Below are 15,145 nucleotides of genomic sequence, written 5' to 3' on the forward strand. Positions count from 1 at the left end.
TCACGTGACCAATTTGAAAGTGGAATAACTCGTCAACAAGAGCAGATAGAAGGTCGTTGACATGGGCGCTGTGATCTAGAGGAGTTGAAGAATCGAATGGTGGAGTCAGAATGGTCAAAAACTCAATATTGACGGAATTACCTTTTTTGGACCTTGGAGGATGAGACAAGACGGGAGCCAAATTATGGGGAAAATCAACAAACAAGCTGACCAATAGCCTTCCTACAGTTGCAGTATCAACACTGATTCTTCTGCTTGTCGCCTGACGCTTCTGGTTTTGTTTGTTTCAATTTAAAATAAATACATTGCAAAGTGGGCAACATTTTTCCACAGTGGCCAAGAGACGAAATACATTTCAGCAGCCCCCACTTTGAGATGCGTGGGTGGCACGGATCGCTCGATATTAGAACATCTCATATTATCCATAACGAACTGTTTAGTGGGGGGGTTCGGTCAAACAGAAGACACTATTTGACTAGCACCATCTCTGTGTGTTTATTTGCTGTCGCTTCCTGCACCATAGAAGTGCAGGTAGGCACTCAGGGTCTTGACACCTTCCAAATAGTTGGCAACGTCGATCTTCTCATTGATCGAGTGAGCACCGTCGTCACCCTTACCCATTGGCAGAAGCAGGACATTGGTCTTGAGTTGTTCTTCGAACGTCAAGGTGATTGGAATAGAACCACCTTCTCTGGTGAGATCTGGCTCAACGTTCCACACGAGCTTGGTGGCTTTGCTAGCGGCAGTGAATGCTTCATTGAATGGATCACTAACCCAGTAGTTTCCATCGTGGATGAGTTCGACGTTGAGCTGGTTTGGAGACTTGAGCTCGGCGAATTTCTCCTTCACGAACTTGAACACATACTCGTCCAATTTACGTGGGTCCATGTCTGGAACAGTTCTGATAGAGAATTTACCAACAACCTTAGCTGGAATGACGGTCTTAGCTCCTCCACCAGAGAACGCACCCTCAATTCCGTGCAAGGAAAGAGAAGGGTATCTCCATCTGTGCATCAAAATGTTCTTCTTGTCCTGGTAAATGGCAGTCTTGGAGCCCGAAGCAAGATTCAATTCGTCAACGTCGAATTCGATCTTCTCGTACAATCCCTCCTCTGTCTCGGTGACTGGGGCCACCATCTCGTTCACACCTGGAATCAAAATGTTTCCGTTGGTGTCGACCAACTTGGACAAGACGTTAAATAGATCGGTCATTGGCTCGTGGATAACACCTCCAAAGATACCGGAGTGGAGGTCGGCGCCAGGTCCACTGACACTGACCTGGTAGTAGCTGCATCCACGCAGACCGTATGTGAGCACTGGCTTTTTGGTTCCAAGCCAGTAGTTGTCAGAGATACAAACGGTGTCGACGCCCTTGAAGTACTTGTCTGCCTCCTGGGCAACCAATTCGTCAAGACCCAAAGATCCGCTTTCCTCCATACCTTCAAAACAACAAACAAGGTTGACAGGAAGCTCAATTCCGGACTTGTTGTGCGCCTCGATTGCGTTCAACCAACCGATCACAGGACCTTTGTCGTCGGTGGAACCACGGCCGTAAAGTTTGCCGTCCTTCTCAACGAGCTTGAATGGGTCTGTATTCCAGCCGTCCTCAAGTAATGCTGGTTGGACGTCGTAGTGGCCGTAAACCAAGACAGTTTTCTTGGCTGGATTCTTACCGAAACGAGCCAATACAATTGGAGGCAATTGTAATTTTGGGTCCGAAACTGGAGGTGGTTGAATACCGAGATCACGAAGCTGTATATCTTCAGCCCCCAACGATTCGAGCTGGGATTTCAGGAAATCGGCCATTGCAAACACCTTGGGTCTGAGAGATTCATCGCCCGAAACAGAAGGAATGGCAACGGCGTTGGCCAGTCTGGTGATATACTCTGGCTTGAGCTTGTCGATCTGCGCAAAAAGCGGCTTGATGGATTCAGAAACACTCATTTTGTTACTTCTAGAGAGAAAAGAAAGGGGGCGAACAAATTTGAGCATGAATTAAGAGTAAAAATTTGAGCAGAAATGGGAGCCACATCCCAAATTCCAGAGTGGTGGGGGCATATCAGATTTACGGCAGGGGACTCAACAGACTGGGACATTGGTGGTGGGGGACTGGGTGTAATCCTGTAGTTGAATGCAGGTCAACTGTGAGTCAGATGTTGGATGTTTAGAAACAGGCGATATTTAAAACCGTATGTAGTGGGGGTGTACACGGGAAGGTGTTTGGAAATCGATATTGGGACAAGCTGAGAACGAAACAAGAGTAACACACCTCTTTCCATCTCTCTAATGACCCATCAAATCCGCTCCAAGGCCTCCCCTTCTCTCCAGTCTTGTCTTGCACTCCAGCTTCATACTCCGAAAGCCGGGTAACACAACAAGCTCCATGTCACACCTGCTGGGCTCCATCAACAAGCAGCATGGCCACAATAGCCAGCTGCATGTTACGACCAACTACACCCCCCACCACATTTCCCCCATCGCTTGCTACCCGATCCGCCCTGGTAGCTGCTAATCTGGGCAAATTGGGTTGCGCACGACGATGACTAAATGGATCCAAATTTTCACCGTTGAAAAACTTATCTTCAACATGTGTGGTATCTTTGCAGCGTACAACGTCGAGAAGATAGGGTCCTTCAAGGACAAGGCCCTCCAGTACTCCAAGCGGATCAGACACCGTGGTCCTGACTGGTCGGGAAACAAGGTGATCAACAACACCATTTTGTGCCACGAGAGATTGGCTATTGTTGGACTTGACGCCGGTGCTCAACCAATCACTTCCCCGGACGAGAGATACACTTTGAGTGTTAACGGAGAGATCTACAACCACATTCAGCTTAGAGACGAGTTGAAGGACTACAAGTTCAAGACTTTGTCTGATTGCGAGCCGATCATTCCACTTTTCCAAAAGTACGGCTTGGACTCTCCTAAATACTTGGACGGTATGTTTGCTTACGTGCTGTACGACAAGCAGGAGGACCGTATCATTGCTGCCAGAGACCCTATTGGTGTCACGACGCTGTATATGGGCCGTTCTTCCCAGAGACCGGGTGCTGTGTTTTTTGCATCCGAGCTCAAATGTCTGACTGACGAGTGTGACGAGATCATCTTGTTCCCTCCAGGACACATCTACGACTCGAAGACCGACGAGACCACCAGATACTTCACGCCGTCCTGGTGGGACCCAGAGTCGGTTCCAACCACTCCTGTTGATTACACCAAGATCAGAGAGACTCTTGAGCTTGCTGTGAGAAAGAGACTGATGGCCGAAGTTCCATACGGTGTCTTGCTTTCTGGAGGTCTGGACTCGTCCTTGATTGCATCGATTGCTGCTCGGGAAACTAATAAGGCTGCCAAGGAGGCTGATTCGCAAACCGAAGGAATCGACGCTTCTCACACCTTGACCGGTGTGGACGAGCAGGGCCACCTTGCTCTTTCTGGATGGACCAGACTGCACTCGTATGCCATTGGTCTTCCTGGAGCTCCAGACTTGGTTGCTGCCCAGAAGGTTGCTAAATACATTGGAACCATCCACCACGAGCACACTTTCACTGTTGAGGAAGGATTTGATGCTCTTTCCGACGTCATCTACAACTTGGAGACCTACGATGTGACGACCATCCGTGCCTCGACTCCAATGTACTTGCTGTCCAGAAAGATCAAGGCTCAAGGTGTGAAGATGGTTCTTTCTGGTGAAGGTTCCGACGAAATCTTTGGAGGATACTTGTATTTTGCTGCAGCACCTACTCCAAAGGAGTTCCACTCCGAGTGTATCAAGCGTGTCAGAAACTTGCACTATGCCGACTGTCTTAGAGCCAACAAGTCGACCATGGCTTGGGGATTGGAGGCCCGTGTGCCGTTCCTTGACAAGCAGTTCCTGAGCTTGTGCTTGAACATCGATCCTAAATACAAGATGATCGACCAGAAGGCCGGTAAGATCGAGAAGTACATCTTGAGAAAGGCCTTTGACACCAGCGACGATCCATCTGCCAAGCCATACTTGCCAGACGACATCTTGTGGAGACAGAAGGAACAGTTCTCCGACGGTGTGGGATACTCCTGGATTGACGGATTGAAGGAGCTTGCCGAGAAGAGCGTCTCTGACGAGGAGTTCGCTAATCCAAAGCCAGAGTGGGGTACCGACGTTCCAACCACCAAGGAAGCTTACTTCTACAGATGCAAGTTCGACGAGCTTTTCCCATCCAAGGCTGCCGCATCCACCGTCATGAGATGGGTGCCAAAGGCCGAGTGGGGATGCCACGAGGACCCATCGGGAAGATACGCCCAGACCCACGATTCTTCGGTTCTTAAGAAATAGAGCTAGTAGTACACTTATAAAATACATGAGCACAGCCGTGCTAATTTTTGATTTATAAATCTCCATGTTTAAGAAAACAAGTCTCTCTTCGCTAGACTCCAAGTCGACCATCCCGCGAATACGCGAGCAATACGAGTATCTGAGCAAGATCGTTCTTATTGGCGCGTCTGGCTGTGGCAAGTCGTCCTTGCTCCATCGGTACATTTCGCGGGATTGGCGTACGTTGTCCCAAACAATTGGCGTGGGGGTCGCATCTAAAGTGGTTGTGGTGGGGGACAGCACCAGGTTGAAACTCCAGATCTGGGACACCGCGGGCCAGGAACGCTTTCGCGCGCTCACCAGGTCCTATTATCGCGGGGCCGGCGGAATCGTGGTGGTGTTTGATCTCAGTTCCAGATCCAGTTTCCAGGCTGTGTTGGAGTTTATCCAGGACGTTTACAACCTCACGCTTCCTGACTCGTGTATTGTGCTCGTGGGTAACAAGAGTGACCTGGAAAGCCCGCTATCCAAAACGGAGATCACAGAGCTGGTCGAACAGTGCTCCAAAACGTTGCAACGGTCTGTCCAGTACATTGCAACGAGTGCGCTAGAGAACTCCAACGTGGATGCCATCTTCGAGACCGTTGCCGGGTCGATTGTCACCAAAGTGGAGCTTGGTCTGCTGAATCCAGAAGACCCTTCCAGTGGAGTTCAATACGGAGATCTCAGTTACGATGCCATCACAATAGCCACGCCTGAAAACCGCGGATGCTGCTGATCACTCCGAAACAGGCACACTGTCGATCACAAACGAGTCCACAAACGGGAATCCGCGTGCGTCCACTTCTTCCCGTCGCAGAATGTCCACTTCTTCGCCCTCCTCCTCTATTTGTTTATTCATGTCGTCTTCGTCGACGTAATCGAATTCGTCTTCTTTTTCCTCGTAATCGATATTCTGCTCAATCTCCTCGAAGTCCGGAGCCAGAGCACTCCATTTCTGCGGAATCACAACCGACCAGATGAACAGTGTTCCCGTGTCCATCGTGGAAGCCACGATCCAGCACTTTCTGTAATTCCAGTCCACGGCCAACAGCTCGTCGTTCGATCCTTCCAGGATCTTAATCAAAGATCCCAGTGCCGTCTCCCATATGTACACATCGTGCGTTGCTCCCAGAGTAGAAGCACACAAATACTCCGAATTATGGTTAAATCTCAGAGCGTTCCATTGCAGTCTGTTCACGGCGTCCTGGTACCGGTTTTCAAGCTCAAACTCCCATTCCCCCACAGGAACTTCCAGTTTGGGCATTGTGTACTGTCTGATGATTCTGTCGCTGGAGTTGACGGCCAGTTTCGCAGAGTTTGGTGAAATTTCAATGTTTTTGATATTCGACCCACAAACGTTCAAGCTTCGCACCAATTGAGCGGTCGAGGTTTCTATCACATTGAGCCAGCCCTTGCTGGTCCCCGTGAAGATGTACTTTGCGTCCGGCGTGAAATTGACCGTCAATGTAGACTGTCTTGGTGGATTCTCGACTCCATATGGACTGGTAGCCAACTGTGTGATTTTGGGCTCGTTCTCCACGTCCACAAAAACAGGGTCGTTATCGACCAATGCGGCCACAAACTGGAACTTGTTTGCGGGATTCATCACGCTGCACCAAACGGGACATTCGAAATTGCAGCTTCGAATAACTTTGCAGCTCGAAAGGTCCCATAAGTTCACTTTCCAGTCTCTTGACGACGACAGCAGGTAGCGGCCGCATTTAGACCAACATAACGAGGTGATTGCCCGTGTGTGGTCGCGTAAAACTTGGATCGTGGAATTGGTGTCTGTGTCGATTATGAGAATGATTCCATCGGCCAGACCCGACGCCAGGTAGTCGCCCTTCTGACTGAACCTGATCTGAGTTGAGTGTCCGTACGCCAAAGTCTGGATCAAGGTGTCCGGGTATTCCTTGGCAACGGCGAAGGGGTCCAAAAGAGAAAGGTTCATGAATAAACTAAACGGTGAAAAAAAAGTTTAGTGTGCCAGTGGGGAGGACCGATGGCACAAAACAGGTATTCCTCACAACAGACGATTTACTTGTTTCTGGCGTCAATGTAGCACACGTTGTCACGCGGGACACAGTCTTCCCCCACTGTTGAGTAAATAGCGTGTGTTCCTGACACCCACTGCTTAGACCCCTGCATATCTGCCACACCCACCCAATGTAAATCACGGAAATTTAAGCTCTCTTTTTCTCTCACATTTATTATTCTCATGTCAGAACCCCCTGTCTTGGAGCGGCTACCGCCCGGAACTGAGCTACACGTTGGATCCCACCGCGCAAAGATTGTCAACTACATCTCTGCCGGCGGGTTTGCACACGTGTATCTTGTCCAAATCAGCGAGAAGCCGGATTTCGCTTGTCTCAAGAGGGTGGTTGTGCCCAACAAAGAAGGACTTAATTTACTGCGTGCGGAGGTCGAAGTGATGCAAAGACTTGCTCACTGCGACTACGTGGTAAAATACATAGACTCCAACGCGTCCAGAGTGGCAAACACCCACTCTTACGAGGTGCTTGTGCTGATGGAATTGTGTCCCAACAAGTCATTGCTGGATCACATGAACGCCCGTCTAAGCACAAAGCTGTCGGAACCGGAAATTCTCAAGATCATGCTGGATATTTCACAAGGTGTGTACGCTATGCACAAGCTCAAGCTGATTCACAGAGACATCAAGATCGAAAACGTTTTGATCGACGAGAAGTACACTTTTAAACTGTGTGATTTCGGATCCACCTGTCCTGTGCTGCGTCCGCCGCGCAACCAGCACGAGTTCCAGCTATTGACAAACGATATTCTTAGACAAACAACCCCGCAGTACAGAGCTCCCGAAATGATCGATCTGTACCGCGGATTGCCCGTGGATGAGAAATCAGATATCTGGGCCGTTGGCATTTTCCTTTATAAATTGTGCTACTACTTCACGCCGTTCGAGACTGCTGGAGAGCTTGCCATTTTGCATGCCGCTTACCGGTTCCCGTCGTCCCCGCAGTACTCCCCTTCGCTGAAAAACCTCATCAACATCATGCTGCAAGAGAACCCAGTCTACCGTCCAAATATCTACCAAGTCATTGCCGAACTGTGCCACATGATGGACAAGGACGTCCCCGAAGGCATTGAGGACTTCTACAGACAGGGAGAGTACAAGTATCCTACGCCAGAGCAGGTGCACCCGCCAATCCAGCAATTCACAGCAAGCATCATCCCAATGTACTCTCCGTTCAAATCGACACCGCAAGACCCTGTTGTTCCTGTCCTCACCGTGGACACTGCCAAGGAGCAAGGCAACACATCGAAGGAGCAAACAGGAGCGTCTTCTGCGGGTCTGAAGACCAGCCATCCATCTCAAGATTCCTTGGTCGAGTTTAACATGGACAAGTTCCCTGAAATCCACCTGAGTGGCGAGTCTGCGACCGCACCGGTGGTTCAGCCGACCCCAGAGAAGCCTCCAGAGCCTCCACAAACGGAGAACCAGCCAACGGTGCAGCCTGATTCTACAACTTCGAGTTCCACACCTATCAAGAAAAAATGGTCTGCCAACAATCCGTTCCCGCATGACCTGATAGACCTGTCGTCGGACGCGCAGCCGGTGCCAGCAGCTGGGCCAGCCGAGCCTTCCAAGCTCCAGGACTCTGCAGACGCGCTCCACAAGCAATTGGACGGGTCGGTCACCAGCCTCACCAAGCTACAAATTTCGAGTTCCGAAAACGAGGCTAAGCCAGAACCTGAAATCGATGAATTAAAGTCAGAAACTGCATCAACAAAAGCTACTTAAATCTGAAAACAAACACAGAACCGACGACTAGTCCCGCTAGCCTTTCAATTCAAACACTGGTCTCAACGCGGAATCCACCAGGTTGGCAACAACAGGGGCTATCACAAGATTTGCGCAATAAACCACCACCATAACCAGCATCAAGTTTGTGAAATGGAGAGCCCAGGACTCTTTCTTAGTCAACATATAGTGGGGGAACAAGAAATAGTAGAACCCATACGCGTACTTCAGTCCATCGATCACGCTCATGGTGAAATTCAACGTGTTGATAGTCAAAAGAAAGTTTTTTTTTAGTACAGTCAACAATACATGCACGCGTGCACGGGTTTCCTCCCCAGAACTAATTTTTCAAGGCAGGAACGCGAAATCCCCGGCATCGGGTAGCTGGTCGTTCTGCCACGGCCATGCAAACATGTCGTCTGGCTGGCTGTAGCCGACGTCGTACATAGGCAGCTGCGTGCCCATATTCAGCGGTTTGTTGGAGCCCTGCATCATGGAGAGACCTGTTTGCGGGATCTGCTGTCCGCTCTCTCCCGTCCAGACCGAGATGTTGTTGATCATCGCTGTGGTGCGGCCCACAAACGGCATCATCTCGGGAATGTTTTGCACCGAGTTGAACGGAGGAGCCATGTACGGTTGCGGCATCGGCTGCGGCATCGGTTGCGGGCTGTAAGTTTCTCCGGTTGGTAGCAGCTTCAACGGCTGTGGAGACGAGATCGATGCGGTCGTGATCGGCTGTTCGGTCAAGGCGCTCGCGGTGCTCCGCAAGCTGGACGGCGACGACGCAACGTGCGGCGCAAGGTATGAGTTCTGTGCGGGCAATGGCGGCGAGTGGATCAACAAGTGGTTGAGGCCTTTTGGAATTGTGCTTCTTGTGAGCTGGCCCCGTCTCTTGCTCATTTCCTCCTCCTCACGCCGGTCGGCGTCGGTCGGCTTCATGTTAAGCTCCGACTCCACGGTGTAGTGCTGCAACGGTTTGCGCATCGTGGCTGGAGGCATAGCGATAGGAGGATGGTTTGAAACCTCTGACGAGTCTGGTCCGCAACGAAGGATCAAATTGCCAATCGTGGCATGCATCAGCTCCTCAAACGTTTCTCTAAAAGAGAGCGCAAACTTGGTCCGCTCAGACATCACGTACAACGAGATGGAGCACGCACGCAAATCGTCCAGCCCGGCAAACAGGGTCTCCGAAACAACGGGTCTTGTGTGCTTCTTGTCGTCTCCAAGCAGCTTTCTGCGCATGTCGTCTCTGTTCCTGTGCAACCATAGACAATATATAAGAGTGACTCCAGCAATAAAGGTTGTGTGAACGTTGATTAACGAAAAGCCTCTAATGGTCTTTTGATGGAATGCTTTGATGCTCTGGCAGATCTGGCCGGCCGCAGCTTGGCACTCCTTGAAAAGTCTGTCTTCCGGGTCCAGAAGCTCCAGGAACGGCTGGATCAGGTTTCTGACCGACCGGTAGTAGTAGATGTTCAAAGTTTCGTTTTCGATACCCCGAGTGAACCCGTGGCATTCATTCCGCCACGTTTGCAGCTCCTGGAAGAACTGCTCCACGGCAGGGAGCTGGTCCTTCGTGGTGATGGACGTGCTGCCCAGGATATTGAGCTGCTCGATAAAACGGGCCTCGGTGCGTCGGATCTTGATGATCTGGTTGATAAAAAACGGCCCGTCAGTCGGGTGCATGGCCTTAGACGGCTCGTACTCAAACACAGGCAGGTCTCTGTCGGTCTCGCTCTCTCTTAAAACGAACGGCTTGGAAACTGCCACCGCTATGGCTTTTTCCAGCAAGTAGCAGCACCAGAACAGCCGCATTTGACGGTCTTTCTTCGCTGGCGGAATGTTGCGGTAGCTGGCTGTCTTCTCAAGCTTCAGCTCGATGCACAGACTCATCGATTCGCAAATCACGTCGTAAAGCCCGTTGCTGTCCTTATCGGTCCTGATCAGATTGCACGACAACAGCATCAACAGTTCGATCTTTTGCAGCTTGAGCGCGTTCTTCATCAGCACAATGTGCCGCAGAGCGGACGAGAAGTACTGCAACGGCTCTGGGCCTTTGTACTTGCCCGTTGTCTCGTGCAACATCGAGCTCAGAGAATAAACAAGAAACATCCTTGCACAGCCAAAATGGTAGTCGTCCTCAGACCTTGGCTGTATGCCGTTGTAATAATCTGTCTGGAACCGGAGCACCTCTTGTTCATTTAGCGCCGGAAACTTGTATTGTAGCAGGGCAAAGTAGATGTCCACGAGGTGTTTGGCGAGTTTGGCGTCCACGTCGAAAACGGGTTCCTTTTTGAAAAACTCTTGAAGCCGAAATCGTGCAATCATGGACGAGTTATAGTTATCGGCGAATTCGAGCAAAAACTCGTCGTACGGCTTGCTGACGGCGGAATAAAACCTGTTCACAGACGGTTGCACCTCATGTGGGTTCAATAGCGGGCGGATCTTGCGGTATTTCGTCGACGCCTCCCCGTTTTCCTCGCGGGGATGTGTTTCCAACAAACGTTCTAAACGTTGCACTTTTTTCTCCAGAAAAATGGTGTACTCGCTCTTCACGTTGGCCTTGTTACTTGTTCCGTACCGCGGCGGCTGGATACACGTTGTCTGCGTTTTAATACAGTTGGTACAGCTTGGAGACCGTTGGTCGCACTTTTGTTTGCGTTTCTGACACAAGTAGCACGAGGTCGACCGCCCTTTCTTGTCCTTGATCTGGGTGGGGACAGGCGACGTGCTGTTGAGCTCTGGACGCGGCGTCAAGGGCACGGCAAAAGGTTCCATCTTGGGTGTTCGTTCCAAATCTCACCCGGTACACCCCTATATTTGATACTTTAAAACAAAAAAAATTATATAAGCATTTTCGGTCTCCGTACACACCCCACGAGGAACTGCATCCGTTTACCCCACACTACTCATTTTCCAACGTGCTGAGTCCATTCAAGCCAAATAAGAACCCGAGCTCCACACGACTCAGTCTGTTGACCGTCTTGCGTGCCGAAGGGTCCAAGGCACTGTCCACAAGCTTCTCTTTTTCCGCCTGCAAATCCATGATCCTGTCCTCCACAGTTCCCCGGATTAATATCCGGTGCACGTACACTTCCCTTTCTTGCGAAATCCGGTGCACTCTATCCTGTGCTTGCCTTTCCACAAACGGATTCCAAAACGGTTCCAAAATGATAACGTGTGACGCACACGTAAGCGTAAGTCCGACATTTCCTGCTTTTAGCGAAAGCAGCATCACTCGTTTTGCATCGTTTTGGTAAAACGTCGCCACGCTCGCGCTTTTCGCCTCCACGTTCATAGACCCGTCGTACCGTAGAAACTCAATCCCTTGTTCTTGTAGAAACAACTCCAAAATGTCAAACAGCACCATGAACTGCGAAAAGATAATGATCTTTTCTCCTGGCTTGTTGATGAGAATATCGTTGATCAGCGACAAACAACGCTCGATCTTGGCAGATATAACCAGTCCGCCGCCTTCGCTCTCAATTAGCTCCTTGACTTTCGCCGCCCTTTGCACAGAGTTCAAAGTCTGATTCTGGATGTTGAATTGTCGTTGAACCTGCTTCCAATCTTGCTGCTTGTTGCAAACAGCATCGAAAACAGGCAACTCAACACACAAACTCTCGCTGCTGGCCTTCTCGCACGTCTTGCACCGCGCAGACCGGTCGCCGTTCCAAACGGTTTCCTGGTTGTCCTCAAAAAATTGCTCCACACAGTCTTTGCACACAGAATGACCGCAATTACCCAGAAGAATCACATTCATGTCTGCTTCAATCACCTCAAAACACATCTGACACGTGAACCCGTTCCCGCGCTCTTCATTTATCTGCTCACACTGTTCGGGTGTAAACTTTCTGGCCGCTTTGAACCCGTTCTTGATCTGATCAGCCTTGAATTCTCGCTCTTTATCCTGTCCGATCTGCACCAAAAACCTGTGGTCACACGCTTGTCTTAAACGTAGCAACAGTGTCAATATCTCGCTGTATTGACCCTTACCACCACCGCTTTCTGCCTCTGTGTTCAGAATCTGGTTTGCAGTACGCGCAGACTTGGCTTCCAAGGCAAGGTAAAATTCACGGTCGTCTGCCTTCATTTCAACATGGTCCACCACAACGTGTTTTTCCGGAAGCTGCAAAATAGGTTTTCCGTCAATAAGCGAACTCTTGGTCCGACGAAGAAGAATAGCAGAAAGCAGCGCCTGCACCGTCCGCAAAGCGCGGCTTTCGTTACCGTAATTGCCTCCCAGCGGATTGGAAATACGCTCTTTGAACAGTTTCTCGTCGCAGTATGGCTTGATCTCCAAAAACCTCAATATCGGAAACAGCTCGTCAATGTTGTTCTGGATAGGAGTTCCCGAAAGACACCACCTATATTCAGCCTTGAGTAAAGCAACGGCCTTGGATCCCTGTGTAAGCTTGTTTTTGATCGACTGGGCCTCGTCCAGGAATATACGTCGAAAAACGGCGTCTGGAGTATAAAAAGGCGACTCATACTCCAATCCACCGTCGCCGCGTTCAGGCAAAGTAGACTTCTTTTTGTTTTTCAGATCCTCAAGAGCTTCCTTGTAATGTTTCTTCATTTCCGACGTCAAAGTGTTGTACGACACCAAAACAACATCAAACTTGGACATGTCTTTGAACCTCGTGAGTCTGTTATTTTGGTGGTAGATGTAGTAGTTCAATTGATGCTCTTTCTTCAACTTGAACTCCAACTCTTGGCCCCACTGTTGTAAAAGCGAAACTGGAGCCACCACCAGATTAGTATTACAGGAGCCACTTTGCGCACTATTGGCCACCATCAGTGCAATTGCCTGGACTGTTTTACCGAGTCCCATATCGTCAGCAAGGATTCCTCCTTTATTTTTCGAGTCTTCCATGCTGAGCATCCATTTCAACCCGATTCGCTGATGTTTCAGCAGCCCGATACTGAGCTGTTCCGGGGTTTTCTCTATTCCATCCTCAAACTCTTCGTCGGGCCGAATATTATCCAAAAGATCTTTGATATTGTCAGCTTCGGAATTGTCGTTGTAGCGTTGCATGTACGGATTGAAAGCGTACAAGTTCGAGAGACGGTTCATGCTATTCTCACCGAATTGGTACATCGACTGGGCGGGTCCCAATGCCTGCGATGGCTGGAAATGTTGTGATTGCTGCGTGTGCTCGTAATTTGCTAATAGGTTGATTTTGGACGTTGTTTCTCGGATCCGTTTGAAGTAGTCGTTTATCTTGTTGTTTATATTGCTGATCTTCATATGATAGCTGGCAAGAACCTGTTCTGACAGTTTACCAATACCACCAGAGGTGAACTTGATAAGAGAGGTGCGTCGTTCGATCAATGATTTGACAACCTCGTTCAGTTTTGTCAGATGTTCTCTTCCCTTCACCAGTGAGTCACGAATATGGTCTCTGTCCACGGGAGGACTGGCCTGATGTGGTTGAACAGGTTCTGGATGCGAGATGGTGGTGGAACCGACAAAAATGACTTCGTCATCGGACTGTTCACTATCGTGATTTTCATCTTTGATTTCGTCCTCCACGTCGGAAGTCAGATCGATCACGTCCGAGGGACCCTCTTTGACTAGCTGGTCGAGCTTGCGACGTTTATCTGGCGCCTGAGACTCGCTTTTCACGTTCGAGTCCTTTACGCCATTGGCACTATCGAACGGGGTATAGAATCTGACCTGGGCAGGCATTTCGGGCGAAACTTGCGGGGACTCCGTGCTGGTGTCTGACGAGGCCGACCCAAACAGGTCCTCGTGCAACGGCGAAGAGTCGCCCTCTATTTGGATGACTTCCCCATCGTGAGAAAACATTAAGAAAATAAACAAAAGATAATTGTTTTTGCACAGCCGCAATATGTATATCTATGTAGCAGAGCGATACAAAAAGGACTAAGCCTCGCCATTTTCCTCTGCGATGAGCAACTGGACCTTCTGGAGCTCTTCCTTCAGCTTTGGGTGGGCCGAGTTGAAACACAGGCCTCTTTCGAAATCGGTTTTTGCAGCCAGGAGATTGCCCAGACCGGTCTGGCAAACACCTTTACGCAGATGGTTTTCTGGGATGTTTGCGGCCAATTGGCACAACATGTCGGCATCCGCATAGCCGTCGGCCCAGTTTTTCAGCATGATGTTGGCGTCGCAGCGGCCAACAAGACAGATCAGCACCTCGCTGATGGTCATTTGGAAGTTCTCGAACTTTGGTCTGGCGGCCGCAAGGCCGAGCGCGACGCCAAACTGTTTGGCCGCGTCGTTATATTTCTTGGCTCTCATCGAGTTTGCTGCGCTCTCGTGCATTTTTTTGATCATCATGCTCAGGTTCTTTGTGTAGTGGTCTTTTGTTGGCACTGGGGGAACATCAACGTTCGAGTTCACGTAGTCCTTGATGAGCGTGTTCAGCTGAGTAATCTCCAGTTGTAGGTCTTCAAAGGACTTGGCAGGAACGTCTTCGTCCAAAGCCACTTTTTTCCCCGTGGAATCATAAACCAAGGGCAACGACATTGCGACACTGAAATAATTAAATTTAATTTAATTATTTTCCCAGTGTTATGCCCAAATACTACTGCGACTACTGCAAGTCGTATCTGACTCACGACTCGCTGAGCGTGCGTAAGTCGCATTTGCAGGGCCGGAACCACCTGTCGTTCTACTGCGAGTACTACGAGGAGGTGGCCAGGAAAAACGGGCTCTTGGAACCCAACGAGCTGCCGTGGGAATATAGCTTAAAAGTGCACTACGGCGGGATGCCAGGCACACATACTGCGAAGTCCGAGCTGCAATTGCCTCCTCCACCCACGTTGAACGGGTTCCCCAACCCACCAGCGTGGATGACATCCTCCGACACGTCTGCGGAGAAGAAAACCGTTGCCGACTGGAAACGTGCAACAGAGCCGGTGAGCGATCTGGCCAGACCCAAATGATATAGAGCGAATAATAGTGGACCTTTACTGTTGTAGTTGCCCCTCTCCTCCCCTTGCTACCTTCCTAAAACTGGTCGTGCACGCTTGTCCAAAAAAATTTTCCTTGATTTTGCTGG

At 49.9% G+C, this 15,145-nt stretch overlaps 11 protein-coding genes across 11 annotated transcripts; 5 read left to right on the forward strand and 6 right to left on the reverse strand.

Annotated features, from left to right (window-relative positions):
- Positions 1-375: 375 nt before the first annotated feature.
- OGAPHI_007167 (uncharacterized protein) lies at positions 376-1,614 on the forward strand (the record flags this gene model as incomplete). The annotated part of the gene is made up of 2 exons (XM_046208533.1): positions 376-1,098; positions 1,204-1,614. 2 exons carry the CDS (start codon positions 376-378, stop codon positions 1,612-1,614), a joined length of 1,134 nt encoding a protein of 377 aa, XP_046057673.1.
- Positions 496-1,944, reverse strand: OGAPHI_007168 (uncharacterized protein; the record flags this gene model as incomplete). Its single annotated transcript, XM_046208534.1, has 1 exon — positions 496-1,944. The coding sequence occupies one exon, from the start codon at positions 1,942-1,944 to the stop codon at positions 496-498; it is 1,449 nt and encodes a 482-aa protein (XP_046057674.1).
- Positions 1,945-2,019: 75 nt separating this feature from the next.
- Positions 2,020-5,072, forward strand: OGAPHI_007169 (uncharacterized protein; the record flags this gene model as incomplete). Its single annotated transcript, XM_046208535.1, has 3 exons — positions 2,020-2,115; positions 2,621-4,300; positions 4,389-5,072. The coding sequence occupies 3 exons, from the start codon at positions 2,020-2,022 to the stop codon at positions 5,070-5,072; spliced, it is 2,460 nt and encodes an 819-aa protein (XP_046057675.1).
- OGAPHI_007170 (uncharacterized protein) lies at positions 2,387-4,519 on the reverse strand (the record flags this gene model as incomplete). Its single annotated transcript, XM_046208536.1, has 1 exon — positions 2,387-4,519. The coding sequence occupies one exon, from the start codon at positions 4,517-4,519 to the stop codon at positions 2,387-2,389; it is 2,133 nt and encodes a 710-aa protein (XP_046057676.1).
- On the reverse strand, positions 5,073-6,287 carry OGAPHI_007171 (uncharacterized protein; the record flags this gene model as incomplete). The annotated part of the gene is made up of 1 exon (XM_046208538.1): positions 5,073-6,287. One exon carries the CDS (start codon positions 6,285-6,287, stop codon positions 5,073-5,075), a length of 1,215 nt encoding a protein of 404 aa, XP_046057677.1.
- OGAPHI_007172 (uncharacterized protein) lies at positions 5,496-6,048 on the forward strand (the record flags this gene model as incomplete). The annotated part of the gene is made up of 2 exons (XM_046208539.1): positions 5,496-5,543; positions 5,725-6,048. The coding sequence occupies 2 exons, from the start codon at positions 5,496-5,498 to the stop codon at positions 6,046-6,048; spliced, it is 372 nt and encodes a 123-aa protein (XP_046057678.1).
- Positions 6,288-6,554: 267 nt separating the features above from the next.
- Positions 6,555-8,114, forward strand: OGAPHI_007173 (uncharacterized protein; the record flags this gene model as incomplete). The annotated part of the gene is made up of 1 exon (XM_046208540.1): positions 6,555-8,114. One exon carries the CDS (start codon positions 6,555-6,557, stop codon positions 8,112-8,114), a length of 1,560 nt encoding a protein of 519 aa, XP_046057679.1.
- Positions 8,115-8,462: 348 nt separating this feature from the next.
- Positions 8,463-10,892, reverse strand: OGAPHI_007174 (uncharacterized protein; the record flags this gene model as incomplete). Its single annotated transcript, XM_046208541.1, has 1 exon — positions 8,463-10,892. One exon carries the CDS (start codon positions 10,890-10,892, stop codon positions 8,463-8,465), a length of 2,430 nt encoding a protein of 809 aa, XP_046057680.1.
- A 127-nt stretch (positions 10,893-11,019) lies between these two features.
- OGAPHI_007175 (uncharacterized protein) lies at positions 11,020-13,926 on the reverse strand (the record flags this gene model as incomplete). Its single annotated transcript, XM_046208542.1, has 1 exon — positions 11,020-13,926. The coding sequence occupies one exon, from the start codon at positions 13,924-13,926 to the stop codon at positions 11,020-11,022; it is 2,907 nt and encodes a 968-aa protein (XP_046057681.1).
- A 78-nt stretch (positions 13,927-14,004) lies between these two features.
- On the reverse strand, positions 14,005-14,610 carry OGAPHI_007176 (uncharacterized protein; the record flags this gene model as incomplete). Its single annotated transcript, XM_046208543.1, has 1 exon — positions 14,005-14,610. The coding sequence occupies one exon, from the start codon at positions 14,608-14,610 to the stop codon at positions 14,005-14,007; it is 606 nt and encodes a 201-aa protein (XP_046057682.1).
- A 47-nt stretch (positions 14,611-14,657) lies between these two features.
- On the forward strand, positions 14,658-15,029 carry OGAPHI_007177 (uncharacterized protein; the record flags this gene model as incomplete). Its single annotated transcript, XM_046208544.1, has 1 exon — positions 14,658-15,029. The coding sequence occupies one exon, from the start codon at positions 14,658-14,660 to the stop codon at positions 15,027-15,029; it is 372 nt and encodes a 123-aa protein (XP_046057683.1).
- Positions 15,030-15,145: the final 116 nt, after the last annotated feature.

This window comes from Ogataea philodendri (genome assembly GCF_020536065.1).
Source record: "Ogataea philodendri strain CBS6075 chromosome Unknown scaffold12, whole genome shotgun sequence".
Taxonomy (NCBI): domain Eukaryota; kingdom Fungi; phylum Ascomycota; class Pichiomycetes; order Pichiales; family Pichiaceae; genus Ogataea; species Ogataea philodendri.